Here is a 19210-nt window from a genome sequence, read left to right on the forward strand (position 1 = left end):
TCAAGACTTTGTTGGATATGACAAATCAGTAACATGATACAACCCAGAATACAGAAAGGATGATTCATCTTCTTGTGTAAAAAGAACCCAGTGTACCATTAAATAGTAACATTTATGAGAACATGCCTCAATGTATTCACTGTACCAAGCCAAGGAGTACTATTTTTCCCACATTGGAATTTTGATAGACACTGTACTTAGAAAGCCTTTAACCCCTTCCATACGGTGCCGCACAAGTAGGCGTCATGGGGAGCGAGTGTATTCGCGAGGCTGCCATATCGGCGTCTTGATTATATTTATTGTAGTCGCCCCTCCATAATGACATTCTTTCTAATTCTTTTGTAATCGCATTTTCTATGGTTATCAAAATTCACGGGTGAAAAGAGAACGATCGATATAAGCGGTGACTATATTTTATGATGCGAGTATTATTACGACACGTCGTACGGCTGGCATTGGCTGCTGCCACCGAGATCTAAGTCCATGACGCCTACGTGTGCGGCACCGTATGGAAGGGGTTAATGTGAAAAATAAACAATCAATTTTAATTTCATAAATTCTTATTGTTGTGTCATCTCTTAAAGGGTATTACAGTCATATTTTGGGAAGATTAAGTGTCATACCAAGTCAAAAGTTACAGATCAGAGTCAAAATCCCTTTAGTATTGGAAAGCTACCACAAAGAATCTATATACTTACATGTAAGTTGATTTTGTTTAATGATCAACCATAATTTTTTTTTATCAAGAAATTTTTTTATCATATACGTTGTGTACAAGCTGACCTCGATTTCTGAAGGTAGTGGAACAACACATCAGGTCAAGAAAGCACTAATTGGCATACAAAATCCTATTTAATTCCATTAAATATTCATAAGCCCATTAAGCTGCTTTGGTCTATGTTGGATATGAGCTGAATTTGTATATAAAATGTGATATTCAACTACTGTACTTTTTAAATTAATTTTTCCAATTCAACAATTAGTACTCATCATGATAATACACCAATTCTATGGAGAAAAAATAAAAGCATAGTGCCTTCTTCACAGATTCATATGAGCTGAATTTGTATATAAAATGCAATATTCAACTACTGTACTTTTCTAATTAATTCTTCCAATTCAACAATTAGTGCTCATCATGATGATGCACCAATTCTATGGAGAAAAAATACAAGCACAGTGCCTTCTTCACAGATTCATAACAATGCATACATTCTATTGGTAAAAAAATAAATTATAATAAAATAAAAAATAAAATAAATAAATAAATGCACTTCCTTCTTCATAGATTCATAAAAGCCAATTGAATGAGGTGGAGTGAGGAGACTAGGGATCACCTTTCTGTATTTTTCTCCAATGAAGTATCAAGTCATGCTTTGAACTTGCCGCCACCATACAATGGGAATGAGGCCATTAGTACATATACAGTCGTACCTCGGTACTCGACCGCCTCTATACTCGACCAAATCGGTGCTCGACCAAAAAATTCGAGTAGAAAATGCATCGGACCTCGAACAGATTTTCGGTACTCGACTAGCTCGAACAGCGTGTAAGCGTCAGTTCGACTCAGACCGCCAGCGGAGTAAGACGTACGCAGTTTGTTCGAGTATTTCTTCCCAGATTTAAACTTTTTCGTGTTGCTCTAGCCCTTAATAATGGGTCCAAAGAAAGACAGTGATAAGGGGAAAATTGGTTTCGGTGTTCGAACAAATCGGTGCTCGACCACCACCTCAGAACGGATTATGGTCGAGTACCGAGGTACGACTGTATACACATTATCAATAATAATTATTCCTTCAACAAATTTTGCATACTCATCCCTTGATTTAAAAGATAAAGGGGGCAGGGGGGCATCAGTCCTATAAACATAATAAATAAAACATATCTACTGTAATTAAATATCATGTTTTTCATGGATTGTGAACACAGGTTCTTGATATGCTGTGATTATATAGTGGAGGGACTCAAATCTATTGTCACTGAAGTTTGTCCATTGCCTTCAAAATACATTAAAATGATGGCCAGGTGTATATTTTTTTGACAATGCAAACTACATCTGTTTCACATTCATTTTAATCACACAGGAAGCATTTGTACATATAATTCTATTATAACTATGGGCACAGTGCTATTTGTGCTCATGAGATGTTGATCACTGAAAGTATTCATATCATCCACCACTATCATTAAAATGTAAATATGTAATCCCCATTTGAATTATTCAATATAACACATTAACTCTAGAAGGATGTTATAACTCACCGCAGATCATCTTCTGTTATAATGACACTTCGAGCATTTGAAGCAAGGGTTTGAATTTGGAGGTCATCGGGGCTTTTAACATGACATATTTTTTCAATCAAATCCTCCACACTTGAAGTTTCAGTAGCTGTAACAGGCCAACACAAATCATGAGTAAATCATGAACAAGGACGAGAGAAAGCAGGAGATAGGGATGAGTGGAGAGTGGCTGTGTATAGATGATACAGTTATACAAGGAAGGTAGGGGCAGGGTGCTTATGGGTGAATGATATTTTGACACAGCCCAAAGGCTTTTTCAACATGAAGTAATGGAGAGGGGGGGGTCACTGATTAAGTGAAGCAGCCTTACTGTGATTATACTGTGTCTTGCTGTACTGCTTCTGACCCAAGGCAGTGATGGGATACTGAGATGACCACATCATCCTTGAGGAGCTAAGATGAGAGAGAGGTAAGGGTGGTGGAAGGGATACCAATAGCTTTTTCCCTCTTATAAGGGAGGTAGCCAAAAACAAAAGCATGAAATCCATTCCAACCCATTCCATCCCTATATACTCCACTCCCATTCACCCCTTCCCTCCCTCTTAAAGGTCATCCCTGTGTCCCGTCCACTGCCCTGGGTCAGAAGCAATGTAGCAAGACACAGGACTTGCACACCAAGGCTGCTTCATTTAATCAGTGACCCCACCCCTGTCCGTCCCCTCATGTATATACAATGCAAAATATAAAATGTGCAAAAATACAGAAACATAAAAAGGTGATTTCAATTTTTTTTTTTTTTTTCTTGGACAGTAAAGTCTATACAGATATATATATATATTACCTGTTTGCCCTGGTCTACGAAGAGTGTCACTGCTGCAATTCTGAATACCCCGTCCCCTTCCTGGCATGGTGGTGGTTGGTTCCCTGCGTTCACCCTGCTCACACATGGCCAAAACAAACAAACCCTAAGGCCAAACTACATCAGCACATGGGAAATAAATACATGGGCTTTACATAAGTAGGTTCCTTTGGAAACATTTCTTAAACTTGAGAAGCAAACAAATTTTTGTCAACAGTAAATGCCAGAACTGGTGTACAGGCAAACCACATTATACAACTGGGTTGTAATCCTATACAGTAGTACCAAGCAAACAATCACTGAACAAACATTTAGTAGATTTACATGCAGAATCAGCCAAGTAGAACTGATATAAAGCACAAAGGATCGTTAAATTTGTGCTCCACAATTATGAAGATACTAGTTGTGAAAATAGTAAAAAAAAAAAGTCAAATATTGTAGCAAAAAGGGGTGCTGCAACCCTAGCATAAGGGCGGTAACTAAACAATTTGGATATAGACAAGGAAGATCATGTACAACAAACTTGACCTACTTCAACTCAAGACTATTAGAAATAATACAAGAAAGGGATGGATGGCAAAACTGTGGTTTTCTAGATCTACAAAAAGCATTTGACAAAGTACCACACAAAAAACTAATAAGAAAAATAGAATCAATAGGTGGTATCAGAGGAAAATTATTGGAATGGATGGATGGATGACGCAAAAATACTAAAGAGAGTAAGAACAGAGGAAGATTGTGAGCCACTACAGATAGATCTAGATAAAATCTGGAAATGGAGTCGAGAGTGGCAAGTGAACTTTAACATCAAGAAGTGTAGTATAATGGAGTTTGGAAAAAGTAAAAATACATACATACATATACCAAGGCTTTCCCCCTTACAAGGGAGGTAGCCAAAAAGGAAAAGGCATAAAATCATTCCCACCCATTCCATCCCTGAATTCACTCCACCCACCCTCTTATCTTAGCACCTCCTGGATGACGGGTCATCCCTGCACCTTGTCCACTGCCCTGGGTCAGAAGCAGTGTCGCAAGACACAGCATATCCACAGCAAGGCCGCTTCATTAAATCGGCAACCCCCCCTCTCCGTCCCCCCAATGCATAAAAGGAGAAGACGGGGAGAAGTCCCTTCGGGCTGTGTCAAATTTTGCTCACACATACTACCTCACCCCCCATCCCCACGCCCATTCCACCTCATGCATCACATCATCATCCATATACAACCATTCTCCATTCACCCCTGTCTTCCGTCCTCTCCCGTCCTTCCTCAACAGACATTCCCCTCTTCCCCAAAGCCACCTTCACCCCATCCATCCACCTCATCCTAGGACGTCCCCTCATGTTCACTCCCTCCACATCTGCCTTCCATACCTCTTTTACTAGTTTTTATTCTTCACTCATTCTTTCCATGTGTCCAAACCATCCTAATACTCTTTCATCAACCCTATCTCCCAACTCCCTTTCCACCCCCCTTCTTCTCCTCACCTCATTTCTCACTCTATCTAGCCTAGTACCCCCATCATACTTCTCAGACACCTCATTTCAAACACATTCAAACTCCTCTCTTCCTCTCTTATGTTCCATGTTTCTGCCCCATACAGTGCTGGTGGCACAATCACTCCTTCATACAGTCTCCTCTTAGCATCCATTCCCAAATGTCTATTCCTCATTACACTCTTCAAACCACCAAGGCATTTACTCGCTTCTCTCATTCTACATTCTACCTCCACCTTTTCCTGCCACATTTGCACCCAAGTATCTAAAACTATCCACTTCTCCAGTCGCTCTCCCTTAATGCTCACATCCAGTCTACTGCCACTTTCACCCCTTGTACATCTCATCACCTTAATTTTACCCACATTTATCTTTAGCTTTCTTCTATCACATACTCTCCCAAAATCTGTCACCAACTTCCTCAGTCCCTCCTCTGATCCTGCCACAAGCGCAGTGTCATCAGCAAACAACAGCTGGCTCACCTCCCACTTTTCTCTATTTTCTTTAACCATCTCTAATCCCTGACCCACTACCCTTGCATTTACCTCTCGCACTACCCCATCCATGTATAAGTTGAACAGCCAGGGAGACATAACGCATCCTTGACGAAGTCCCACCTTTACCTCGAACCACTCACTCTCTCCATTTCTAATCCTGACACAAGCTCTACTACTCTCATAAAAACTCTTGGCAGCTCCTAGAAGCTTTCCTCCTATCCCATATATCTGCAGTACCACCCACAGTGCCTTTCTGTCTACCCTATCCTAAGCCTTTTCCAGATCCATAAAAGCCCAAAAAACATCCTTCCCCTTTCCTAGTTTTCTCACATATTTGTCTTACCACAAAAATCTGATCTACACAACCTCTACCTGTCCTAAATCCACACTGTTCCTCACCAATTACTCCTTCTGTTCCTCTCCTAATCCTCTCAATCAAGATCCTTCCATAAGCCTTCCCAACTACACTCAAGGTAATCCCTCTGAAACTACAACATTCATACTTGTCCCCTTTTCCCTTGTAAAGTGGAACTATACAGGCACTCCTCCAGTCCTCCGGCACTCTACCCTCTCTCCAGCAAACATTAAATAACCTCACCAGCCAGTCCACCATCACTGTACCTCCTTTTTTTTAGACATTCTGCATGAGCTGCATGACATCCATCCAGACCAGGTGCCTTACCTGCTTTCATCATCTTAACAACTGCCTTCACTTCATCCTTCCTTATTTTTCCTCCATTTTCCTCACTCATCACTCTCATTTTCTTAGCATTTCCCACTGCAACTATCTTTCCCTCCCTATCCTCCTTCACATTTAGCAACTCCCTAAAATATTCTGCCCATCTTCCCCTTACTACCTTCTCTTCCATTATCATCTCTCCATCTGCACCCTTTACCTTTTCTTCTCTACTTGATTCGCCTCCTCTTCCTCTCTTAATTTCTTTTCAAAACATCTTTTTATTACTTTCAAAATTTTCTGTCATACTCTTACCCCACTTCACATCTGCTCTCCTCTTTGCCTCCTTTACCTTTATCTTTACTTCTCTTTTCTTTTCTTTGTACCTCTCACATGACTCCCTCGTCCTATTTTGTAACCAATCTGTGAAAGCTCGCTTCTTCTCTTCTACAACCTTCTTTGTTCCCTCATCCCACCATTCACTACCCTTCCTTTTATTTCCTCCTGTCCTTCTTGTTCCACACACCATCCTTCCACACTTTGTGACTCCCTCCTTGAACCATCCCCATTCCTCCACACCTAGCTCTATCCTTCACTCCCTCCCACTCCTTCAGCTTCTTGTACTCCTTTTCCTTTTCCTTTTCATTTAAAGAGTTCACTCTAAGAACCTCCCTACCTTTTGTCCCTTTCCTCTTTCTCCATCTATCCTCCACTCTCAACTTAACTTCCACCAAAAAATTATCTGATATTCCCCCACCCTCTCCCCTTAGCACATGTACATCCTTAACTCTTCCTATCATAGTCCTATTTACCACTACATAATCCATCAACGCTCTATCTACCACCCTTCCATCCACCACCCTCTCCCATGTGTACTTATGCTTGACTTTCTTCCGAAACACTGTATTTGCTATCATCAACTCTCTTTCTAGACACATTTCCACCATCAACTCTCCACTACAATTCTTTCCTGGAACTCCACATTTCCCAACCACTCCATCAATTGCACCATTTCCTACCCTAGCATTAAGGTCTCCCAGTACTATTACATTGACATTTCTCCCTAAATCCTCTATGCACTCATTTAAATCTATCCAAAAGGCCTCCCTTTCTTCTACACTCTTCTCACTGCCAGGCCCATATGCACTTACAAAGACCAACATCTCCTTTCCCAGTTTCACTTTCATCCACATTATCCTTCAGGAAACCTCCTTCCACTCCACTACACGTTTACCTATCTCTTCACTTACTAGAATAGCCATCCCTTCCCTCCCTCGCCCTCTCTTCACTCCTCATAACCTCCCACTTACACTCCCAAACTTACACTCACCCTTCCCTTTCAACTTTGTTTCACTCAAAGCCAACACATCCATCTTTCTTCTCACAAACATACTACCTATCTCTTCCCTTTTACTCTCATCTGTACCACATCCATGCACATTGAAAGACCCAAACCTTAGGGTGCTGTTCCGAAAACTCCCAGACCTTATGCTTTTACTTTTTCGTTTAGGAATGTCCCCTGTGGGGCTACAAGGAGAAGGATGCCTAGTCCCACTCCCCGTCCCTTTCTTCTCGCCTCTTACGATCCAAGTGGAAATACTTGGTGGCAGTATTCTTTTCCCCCACCACAGGGAATTCCCCCACAGCAGAAAATGAATACTCAGAGAAATGGTAGGACAGCAGCAAGGGGTTGGGGGACAGCATAACGGAGGGACAGTCGTAGTATAAAAGTGTCATCATTTCTCTATGAAGAGTTTTCCTCTATCATAGACAAAATGATGTGTGGCTCTGGTCCGTAGGGGCGCCCCATATAGACCCTAAAGTATCAACTGCATGCTACTTTGCCACAATAACAAGCAGCCAATACCCCAGAGAAATTATAAAATTGGTGAAGTAAAAAAAAAAAAAAAGTGAGCGCAGAAAGGGACCTAGGAGTAATAATCAGCAAAGACATGTCACCAGACAAACATATCAATAAAATAGTTGGAGAAACCTTCAACCTACTAAGGTCAATGAAAGGCATTTGACTATTTGGATGAGGAAATGATAAAGAAAATATTAGTTACATTGATAAGACCAAAATTGGAGTATGCTGCAACATTATGGACACCCAGTGCTAAAAAAATATATAAAGAAATTAAAAAGAATACAAAGAGCAACAACAAAGATGGCACCAACACTCTCTAAATTGACATCCAAACAAAGATTGTCCAAATTGGAAGTACCAACTCTGGAACAAAGAAGAGAAAGAGGAGATCTACTGGCTATTCATAGAATCATGAAAGGAATGGAAATCCTAGATAGAGATGATTTAATAAAGTGGGACAACAGAAAAACAATAGGATATGAAAAGAAACTCAAAAAGGATAAATATAGAAGAGATCTGAAAAAGAATAGCTTCCCACACAGAGTGGTGGATACCTGGAATAAATTAGATAAAGCAACAGTGAGTGCAAACACTATTCAAGAATTTAAGAACAAACTTGATGCTGAAAGATACAAAGACAGGTCACTACAAGCATATCTCCCTTCCTGTATAATACAACTGGGTAAATACACAAGGGGACATGGATGAAGTAATGGTAGAAAAAATACTAGTCATACTAATAAGGCCAAGATTGGAGTATGCTGCAACACTATGGACACCCAGTATAAAAAAAGAATATAAGGAGAATAGAAATAATCCAAAGAGCAATGGCAAAGATGGTCCCAACATTTTCAAAATTGACATATGAAAAAAAACATTGTCTAAATTAGAACTACCAACCTTGGAACAAAGAAAATAAAGAGGCGATCTATTGGCCATTTACAGCATCATGAAAGGCATGGAAGTCTTTGACAAAGAATAATTATTGAAGTAGGATAAAAGAAAAACAAGGGGACATGAAAAAAAACTCAAGGACAGTTATTGAGATCTGAAAAAAAAAGTAGTCTTCCACACAGAGTGGTGGATGTCTGGAACAAATTGGATGAAACAATAGTGTGTACAAATACCATACAAGAATTTAAGAACAAACTAGATGTTGTGAGATACAAAGATGGGTCACTACAAGAATAGCTCCTCTTCTCGTATAACACAACTAGGTAAATACAAGGCATACATTAAATGAAATACTGTAAGGAGGAAATCTAGTAATTATGGGTGATTTTAACTATAAAGAAATATGTTGGGAGATGACAGTGAAGGGTGGAGAGGACCTTTGGGGAAACACACTACTGGAAATGACCATTGAATACACAATGACTCAATGGGTAAAAGAGAATACCAGATATAGGATTAATGAAGAAACTTTGAGACTAGACTTAATATTTACATCAGAGCCTGAAGTTGTGGATAAAATTAAATACAAGACAACAATTGGAAAGAGTGACCACACACTACTTGAGCTCTAACTAAAAGAGGAAATAAATATGGGGAGAAACAAGAATCACAGAAAATGAAGTTTGATGTATAACAAAACTAATTTTGGGAAACTTTAAAAATTCTTTCAAAATGCAAGTTGGGAAAAAATTCCTTAAGGAAGAAACACAGGTGAAAGAGAAATGGATGACAATAAAAGAAATCTATATTGAAGGAGTGGATAAATATGTACCAAAACAAAAAAAGGAGATGTACATTAAGTGCTGGTATGACAAAAAATGTAGCGAGGCAATAAATAAAAGAGTCAAAGCTTGGAAAAGATGGAAAAAAGAAAAAAATGGAAAGTGGTAAGATGAAGAGGGAAAAGGGTGGAGGGGAGTGGAATATGTAGGGGATGGAATGGGTGAGAGTTGTTTCTATGCCTTTTTCTTTTGGCTACCCTCCGTGTAAGGGGGAAAAGAGCCTTTAGTATATGTATGTATGAAATGAATATGTAAAAATGTGAAGGGAAGAAAAAGAAATTATGAAAAAGATATAAACAAATGTAAATATCAACCTAAATTATTCTTTAGATATGTAAATGGTAAACTAAAAAATAAACAGGAAATAATCAAACTACATCAAGGAAACATAGAATATATATAAGATATGGAAATGGCTGAAATTATAAAAAAAAAAAAAACATTTCAAATCTGTATTCACAAAAGAAAACATACACATTTGGGATGAAGGGGAGACAGATCCCCTCAATTAGAGAAATAAATGTGACACAGAAAGAAATAAGGGACCAAATAATGAACACTATCAGAAAATCACACAGCTTTGACAGAATTGAAAACTGGATACAAAAAGAATGCATAGATGAACTACTGGACAAAATACGAGTATATAAATAAGAGACTGCTCATTGAAATAAGGTAAGGTACCACAAGACTGGAAAAATGCCAATATCGTTCCAATATATAACAGGGGAAACAAGGAAGACCCAACAAACTATGGACCAGTCTCCCTTACAAGTACAACAGCTAAAATTTGCGAGAAAGTTATCAAAAAGAGATGGACTAAACATCTGGAGAACAATATACTAAATCCGAGACAATTCAGTTTTAGACAGGGAAGATCATGTGCCACAGATCTGATTTGTTTCTACTCAAGATTAATAGATATAATGCAAGAAAGGGACGGATGGGCAGATTGTGCTTTCCTGGACTTAAAGAAGGCATTCGATAAAGTACCACACAAAAATTTATCAAGAAAACTCAAAACAACAGAAGGTATACACATAAAACTATTACAATGGATGGAAGATTTCTTGGATATGAGAAAAATGGAAGTGGTGCTCAGAGATAAAAACTCTACTTGGGAAGAAATGATAAGTGTGTGGTATAGTGTTCTGAGGTGCCCTGGCATTTGATACGAGCAGGGCACCGTAAGGTTTGCACCACAGTGTTGTGGCGTGCCCAAACACCAGACACTTTCCAGTACAAGGACCTTGTTATGGGCACAAGGCCCTCATTGATTGAATATGTAGGATGTGGCATTGTTTCCTTCTGTGTAAGGAGTACAACATTGCCCCCATGTCAGTCTATAGCCATCTGTCTTACTGAGAGCATGTAGCTCTCCTACTGTGGTTCACTCCTGTACGCTTAACATCACAATAAATATTCCAAATGTCCCCCGCATTTCTGTTGCACACAAAGTGGAGTCCCACGGGGTTCAGTACTGACTCCCATAATGTTTGCTATATGTGTAAATGACATGGATGAAGGTGTACAATGTTACATGGACTTTTTTGCTGATGATGCAAAACTACTAATGGAAGTAAGTACAGAAAAAGATTGTGAATCACTACAGAAAGATCTGGACAAGGTCAGGGAAAGGAGTCAGAAATGGGAATTTGGAAAAAAAAAAAAAAAAGAATATCAGGACAATATAAAACTGGTGCAAAGGAAGTAAAGAAAGTTGGTTCCAAAAAGGACCTACAAGTAATCATCACTAAAGACATGTCCCCAGAGAAGCAGATAAACAAAACAGTTGGAGAAATCTACCATTTACCAAGATATATAAAGGTGGCTTTTAATTACTTGGATGAGGTAATGGTAAAGAAAATACTAGTCACACTGATAAAACCAAGATTGGAGTACGCAGTGACACTATAGACACCCAGTATAAAAAAGAATACAAGGAAAATAGAAAGAATCCAAAGAGCAATGACAAAGATGGCCCCAACACTTTCAAAATTGATATATGAGCAAAGATTGTCTAAACTAGAACTACCAACCTTGGAACAAATAAGAGAAATAGGAGATCTATTGGCCATTTACAGAATCATGAAAGGTATGGAAGTCCTTGACAGAGAAGACCTATTAAAGGGATAAAAGAAAAACAAGGGGACATGAAAAGAAACTCAAAAAGGACAGTTATAGAAGAGATCTGAAAAAAAAAAGCTTCCCACACAGAGTGGTGGATGTCTGGAACAAATTGGACAAAACAATAGTGTGTGCAAACTCCATACAAGAATTTAAGAGCAAACTAGATGTTGCAAGATACAAAGACGGGTCACCATGAGCATAGCTCCCCTTCCCATATAACTAGGTAAATGCACACACACACACACGTGTATATATAGTACACAGATAACGCGCATGCCCGATCACATTTGTCTATAACGCAGTTTTACCTCGGTATTTATATCATGTGAACGAGGTTACATGGAGAAGTATTTTTCATTGGCTAGAGCCACCGCTGGGAAATCTGTTGATTTGTCACTAAATTAAGTGTCAGTTTAGGGATCAATCAGGACAACTAAGAAAAAGTCGGAACTACATGTACCGGTGTATGACTCATGTTGTGCATTGGTCCCTCATTACTTTGTAGCTTAAATAGTTTGTAGGAAATATGATTTAAAAAAAAGTTTATTGAAAGTAAAATATACAGAAAAATTTCGGGATTTTTACAGAAAATGTTCATTTTATATCTTGAGGAAATAATTCATCTTTACCATTTTTATTTAATACTGAAACAAACTACACTGTTTCGTTTTAGCTTTGAACCTGCAATGACAGTGGTGAAATAGGACAGTCTCTCATCGAAGTGACGTTTAGTTAATATAACTCCCGAAAGAGGATGTTGTAGTCAGGTGTTTGACACGAGTTTATGAACGGCCGCAACAGAATTTCTACCATACCTAAAGTGAAGCAACAAAGCCAACATAAAAATTCAAACTAGGATGCTGTGAACATGGGCAAATATCATGAATATTGATCATGTTTCATGGTGTTTAGGCCTATTTAAACATGAAAAATAAGATTCGATAGATACCTACCTATAACAAATATTTATATACGGTAGCCCATGCTGGCGTATTCTTTCATGTCACCATGGCTGTTCTTCTTGTTCTCACGGAACGTCACGGAGAAGTGTGCCGTCCCGACTTTGTGACGGCCAACATCGTCACGTTGTTGTGAAAAAAATTACACACACAGCCGCAGAATTTTTATTGTAAGCCGTAGAAATTGGGCACCACCGGATAATGGGCACCCCCCATTTTTAGGCCCTTCCAATGGAAAAAAGTCGCGCACTATACGCCAGAAAATACGGTTATACATATATATATATGTATATATATATTATATCCCACTACTTCATCTCAAAAGATGCATGCATTTCCTAAGTCAATGTAACCAAGTAACATAATATTTAATAGATTACTAGATTTGGAGGGAGGTCATCATCTTCTGGTCAAAATCTTATCTTAAGTCCTCAGAGTATTACTCAAGTCCTTGGTCACACTTTCCTAGAATTATAATATTTGGTTTCCAGTTATGTGTACAAAGAATCATTTGCAGTTTTGGCAATGTCCTATAAAGAAAATACTTATAATCTCTCATCAGGATTATTTGGTCATAACACTTGATTTTAGAATGATAAATCTTATGATGAGTTGATAAGAATTAAAATAGATACAAATACCTTTTACAAACTTACATTTGAGGATTAATATGTTATATTTCCCAGTCATTCAATCTACATGGGAGAGTAAAAAATTATTAGCACTTTTGCCATAACATATCTTTATTATTGTCATACTGCATTCTGCGCATGCATACTCCTAGTTGGTATTGTTATGGTCATGAGATCAAAGTTTGAGCCTGTTTGCTCCATTTTTGCTTTCTGTTTTTAAAGTGTAAACATGGGCACTCTACTTGCAGTATGCAACAAGGAAAAAGAAAGAGCAGTGACTCAATGCCTCTGGTCAGAAGCTATGTCAGGGACTGAAATTCATCACAGGCTTTTAGCACAATATGGGGAGTATGCACTACCATGTAGAAGTGTGTATGAGTCGACTGAGAAGTTTAAAAGTGGCCAAACAAGCATGATGCATGAAGAGGGAACAGGATGCCTGTCAACCACCACCTCGCTTGTCTGACCACTTTTAAACTTCTTCACAGTAGTGCACTGTCCCCATATTGTGATAAAAGCTTCCAAATAATCTCAGCTGCTGACACACCTTCTGACCAGAGAAACTAGGTCACTGTTCTTTAGTCTTCCTTGGTTTATACTGCAAGTGAAGTGGCCATGTTTACAGTGTAAAGACAGAGCAAAATGGCGTGATTGGGCTCAAACTTTGACCACATGACCACAAAAGTACCAACTATACGCATGCATGTGCAGAATCCAGTGTGACAATAATAAAGATATGTTATGGCAAAAGTGCAGATAATTTTAATTCTCCCTTGTATCTAAAGTTGCCATAGGTTGCTACAATTCCATTCCCTCAACCAATGCAAAGAATGTATCTGCCACCATCTAAATACAAATGAAAGGACATCTACTTGGTTACCTTTCCTCATGGTCTGACAGTACTACTGTCACTAGAATATAATCCAAACCAAGTTTCTTTTTTAAACCAATACTGAATTGGAACAAAGTGACTAATGAGGACTTGCAGAGCTCAGTGATGGTACCTATAATGTTCTTGTGCATCTTTGACATAATGGATAGAGCTATGCTAACCTGTTTGCTGCTGATGCCAAAATTATGAAAAGAATAAAAAATTACAAGGACTAAGCTGTCACAAAATTTGAAAAAAGACAAAAGTACAAAAAGGCAATTACAGTATTAGAGGAAAAGGATCAGAGCCTGTCACCTGAGAAGTACATAAATAGCATAACAGAAAATACATAAGCTGTTAATGAACATAAGAGTGGCCTTTCACTACATTGACAAAAATATGATGAAAATTTAATGAAAATCACTTCAAACTGGAATATACAAAATTGGTGTGGTGGCCACAAGAAGTGAATGGTACCATATAAATAAATTATTGTACAAAGGGTGCCAACTAAAAACAATCCCTAACTTGACCGACAAAACATACTCACTGGAAGAGATAACAGAAAGAAGTGATTAACTACAGTTTTTAGAACCATGAATAAATATCAAGAGGATATATATCCTGTGGACAGGATGCAGGGATGACCTGTCATCCAGGAGGTACCAAGATGAGAGGGAGGGAGGAGGGTGGAGGGGAGTGAAATGGATGGAATGGGTGGGAGAGGTTTCTATGCCTTTTTCTTTTTGGCTACCCCCCATGTAGGGGGGAAATAGCCTTTGGTATATGTATGTATATATGATTTTTATTACATTATATTATATATATATATATATATATATATATATATATATATATAATAAAAACCATAAGATTACAATATTTTCAAATCAGTTCCTCCTTTTTCTTGAGCTTGGTCTGAAAGTATGAATTCAGATATTCATACACACATTGGTGGTACATGTTTCACTGAGAGGTCAAGCATAGCACCTCTTAACCCCTTCCATACGGTGCCGCACACGTAGGCGTCATGGACTTAGATCTCGGTGGCAGCAGCCAATGCCAGCCGTACGACGTGTCGTAATAATACTCGCATCATAAAATATAGTCACCGCTTATATTGATCGTTCTCTCTTCAACCCGTGAATTCTGATAACCATAGAAAATGCGATTACAAAAGAATTAGAAAGAATGTCATTATGGAGGGGCGACTACAATATATATAATCAAGACGCCGATATGGCAGCCTCGCGAATACACTCGCTCCCCATGACGCCTACGTGTGCGGCACCGTATGGAAGGGGTTAACAGCTGCATCCAAAATATAGAAGCCACAATCCAGATTTTAATGCCAAGAAAGGAAAGGGGGTATCTGATTGTTAATGATATATAATGTAATGTTGCCTTTATTTTTACCACATGCCTTGAAATCTTCACAAAGCAAAATATATGAACAAGACCAAGAGATTACAAAAATTAGCAACCAAAATTATTCTCAGCCATGCACATGAACTGTACAAGCGGTGATTATAAGCATGAGCAATGCCACTGTTAAATAACTGAAGAGGAAGAGGGGACTTGATTGCTGTGTTCAGATCATCCCAAGGATAGGAAACAATAACACATTTCTTGCTTTGGACAACAGAGTATCACGAGGTCATACACACAAAAAAAAGTCTGAAGGAAGTGAATAAAATACAGTTTTCCATACAGAAGCATAGATTTAGAAAAGCCTAGGGGTTGATACAACTCAAGCTGAAATTATACATGAATTAAAAAAAATGGTACGACAGTTGGAGAATAAGAAATAGGACCCAACAACTTAGGTTCCCTAAATACCATCATAATATCACCTTCTACTCTCTTCTTTCTTTTAATGATGGTGAGCGCTCTTTATTTTCTATGTGGTAGTTCCATCTTGGACAACTGCTATCTGTTGTAAAGCTGATTCTGTGTTGGCACCGTTTTAATGTGGGGTAGTACATTAGATGTTGGTGTGCCAATGCAATTCTTGAGAGTGATTTCTTTGTTGGGATGATCTCTTAAGTGAATTTGGCGATTTTTTTTTTTTTTTTTGTGAAATATAGAATTTGGCAGTTTATTACAGAATGCTTGATTTGTGATCCAAATGCGTTTCTGTACAAGCATATTGTGAGGTACTGGGTAAATTATTGTGGATGTTTGGGTAGAATACTGCTGAAGTTGTTTTAATATTGCATTTGATACACTTTGTTCATGAAACATCATATCGGGTGGGCAGATTTGAGGGATCTTGTGTAGAACTATGCTTATCACTCATATATTGCTCCATGGGATGGACTTTGGTCTCTAAATGTAGATGTTCTACAACTGCTGTTTTAATGCAGCCAGTTATTAATCTTAAGGTCTTATCTCATGCTGTTTAGATGTTTTTTATATTTAATTATTGAATACATAAATACTCATGATTCTTGCAAGTTGTTTACAGACCAAAGATTAGTGTTTCTGCTATCCAAACCCTATTCCTGCAATAGTTCTATGTTCTACTATTTATTTGGTTTCAATAAGAGGTGTTCGAGGTGAAGAAAAGTCAAGTGCCTTGGTGTTTTTGTCTGGTAGGAATAATCAATAATTTCATCTGATCATTGGGCGTTTCTTTGATTCATGGTGAGCAGATTTATGCACCATCACCCTACAACTCAGGAAATTATGTACATGCATTTTATGACTTATTTTAAATGTACTAAGCAAATGTCAAATTGTAAATACATTTTCTCATTAGTCTGTAGGCTACCTATCAATCCAACAGTGGTTCATTTTTTAACTCTCACTGCTATCCCACAATAGTTCATGCACAACTAGAAGACCTGCAACCCTAGTTATCAAAATATATTGTTTGTTTTGATGATGTGATGCAACTTTTCAAGAGTAGAGCAGTATCAATGCATTCAAGATTCTGCAACCCTTTCAGTATGATGACACTTTTAAAAATCATTAAATTCAGCTGAAAAAGCAACTTTAGCACCATGACACATTAAAACTTAATTTTTGTTAACTTGTAGTTTCAGAGTCCCCTTGAATAGGAACTCACCCTCTCCCTGTACCAGTGACAGCTACCAGCTGGACTTAGGGATAACTGTTGAAACCTAAGGTCAAATGAAACCCCAGAAGGCTGCATCCCTGAGGGGAATAAGGAAATGTGAAAACTGTCTGCAGGAATAAAACATCTCAACCTCTCAGACAGCAGTGGCACTATTTGCAGACACCACCAAATGTCACTCCAATCTCAGTTTCTCTGGCCCTAATGGCAACCACTCCCGTCTCCTACGTCACTCCAGTTGTCTTGTGTGTTTGCTATTTCATTATATTCACTATCATTGAGCATCAATGCCTAACATACATACTGAATACTGTACTAGCCAATGTAAATTTCTGATCGTTTATAATATTCCTTAGTACCAGTTTGATGCAACACACTACAATAATATTTCATACTTTGACCCCGCTCAACATGAGTCACGTTATTAGTTTAATTCTCCCATTCGAAGAGACAACCACTTCTACATTTCTAAACAAAACCACAATCAATAAATCTTAACTTGCTAGATATGACAATACCCTGATCTATCATACAGTATGGTACCCAATCTATTACAAAGTGTAAACAGAATTAATTCGTAGAGTATTTGGCTACATAGTATCTATACACTCGGATGTTTCATACTAGCTATGCACATCCTTATGATAGTTTATAAGTTCACACACAAAATACTTACAATCCCTGACGTAGAAGCTGCGATCAGCTGAGTTGTCTTCACTCCCAGTCTTCACTTCGACGTCAACCCACAAGGCCACCACGAGATAGACGACGCCTTTCTGGGGCCCGGGCCACGAGTGCAATTATTTTTATTTTTATTATTATTCTTTTTTTCTGATCCTGAGAATGAGAGCTGTCACTAACCTCCTCGCAAGATACGCCTACAGAAATAGTCATTGAATATGCACTTCACAGTAATTGTCAGCTTATTTGATGAAGGGTGCGGTCCACAGCTTTCGCTGACGAACAATATTATCTGTGTAATGAATTGAATAGTATGTTCATCACAAATGTCGCTAGGCTATTTTCTTCACCCTAGAAGAGCTTCTGAACTCTGAAAGAGTTAAAAACGATCTCGATTGAGCATTTGCGTATTTAACTTGTCTTTTAAATTTATTCTATCTGCAGCAGGACGGATAACAATAATCTTGAAATATACGTGACGTTCACATTTATTTGTTCTTCGACATTAAATTATTTTTAAAACAGGTTTCACGGAGTGCATTTTGAGATTTCATTGTTAGAGCTTGTAAAAACACGCGTCAACTCTTCTATGTAGCCTACAGCAGTTTCCGAAGAAGCTAACACATCACGGCCAAATGTCTACCATAAACTAACACAAAGATCGTAGAAGTTAACACTGAATAAAGTTATCTAGCATGGGCACCTCTGACAAAATTAACGATCATACACAATGTGAATGCACAACATATAAAGTGATTTCTAATGCTGCCAACAGCTTGTGACGAGGTATGTATTGCTCAGAACCCGGATTGAAAGCAAAGGTTGAAATAAATCTCAGTATTGTTTACAAAGACTAATTACAGTTCTATATGGTTGTTACGGCAAAGGGCAACAAACAACCATGGTATCGATAACAAATTCGCCAGCGAATCAGGTTCTGTAAATAAATTTGAATTAATCATTAGAAACAGCGATATTTTTCAAACAACCAAACCCAGCAATTATGACTGTTATTAAAAATTTAGCCAGTTACGAGGCAGTTGCGTTATAATCATAATGTATTCCTCGGCTCTCTCCTCTCACTACCTAAGAGTTTTGCAAAATTTCAGAAGTGCATCTATCAAAATTCAGTGAGGCTAGCGAGAATGGAATGAGTGAATGTAATGAACATCCATGCCACGAAGCAGCAACTAGTGAAGAGAACTGTCAAACAGAAAATATAGTAGTTTAATTAAGAAGATACTGTGAATAAGCTGAGCCACAAATCCAGGGATCTTCAGCTTTATATAAAAACAAATCTGTCCCAGTTATGTCGAAGATTTTAGGTGTGCTTTCACATTGCAAAATAACCCTCCCAGTCATGTTGTGTTGTCATGTCAACCGCACCAGCGGTTAACCCCCGATTCTTCCTACATTTTAAACTGAAACGGTTTATAGTGTGGGGTCTTTGTGTGAACTCAGCACTGGAGTCGGAGCGGTTGCAGGAC

The 19210-nt window shown here is 38.3% G+C and overlaps 1 protein-coding gene across 6 annotated transcripts in view; it reads right to left on the bottom strand.

Annotated features, from left to right (window-relative positions):
* LOC143021220 (CBP80/20-dependent translation initiation factor-like) overlaps positions 1–17896 on the bottom strand; it is a 38571-nt gene extending 20675 nt beyond the window's left edge. The window contains exons 1-4 of one of the 6 annotated variants that reach the window (XM_076178577.1): positions 17719–17896; positions 17034–17122; positions 3083–3206; positions 2263–2389 (exon numbers count right to left, since the gene is read on the bottom strand). In XM_076178577.1, coding sequence (XP_076034692.1) covers positions 2263–2389; positions 3083–3206; positions 17034–17120 — 338 coding nt within the window. In that variant the 5' untranslated portion in view covers positions 17121–17122; positions 17719–17896. Of the gene's footprint in view, positions 1–2262; positions 2390–3082; positions 3207–12840; positions 12926–17033; positions 17694–17718 lie in introns of those variants that run through there. The other 5 variants (XM_076178580.1, XM_076178582.1, XM_076178579.1 and 2 more) reach the window with 5 other exon arrangements.
* Between the last annotated feature and the right edge of the window lie 1314 nt (positions 17897–19210).

This window comes from Oratosquilla oratoria, chromosome 41, assembly GCF_046742065.1.
Source record: "Oratosquilla oratoria isolate Oo_2021 chromosome 41, ASM4674206v1, whole genome shotgun sequence".
Taxonomy (NCBI): Eukaryota; Metazoa; Arthropoda; class Malacostraca; order Stomatopoda; family Squillidae; genus Oratosquilla; species Oratosquilla oratoria.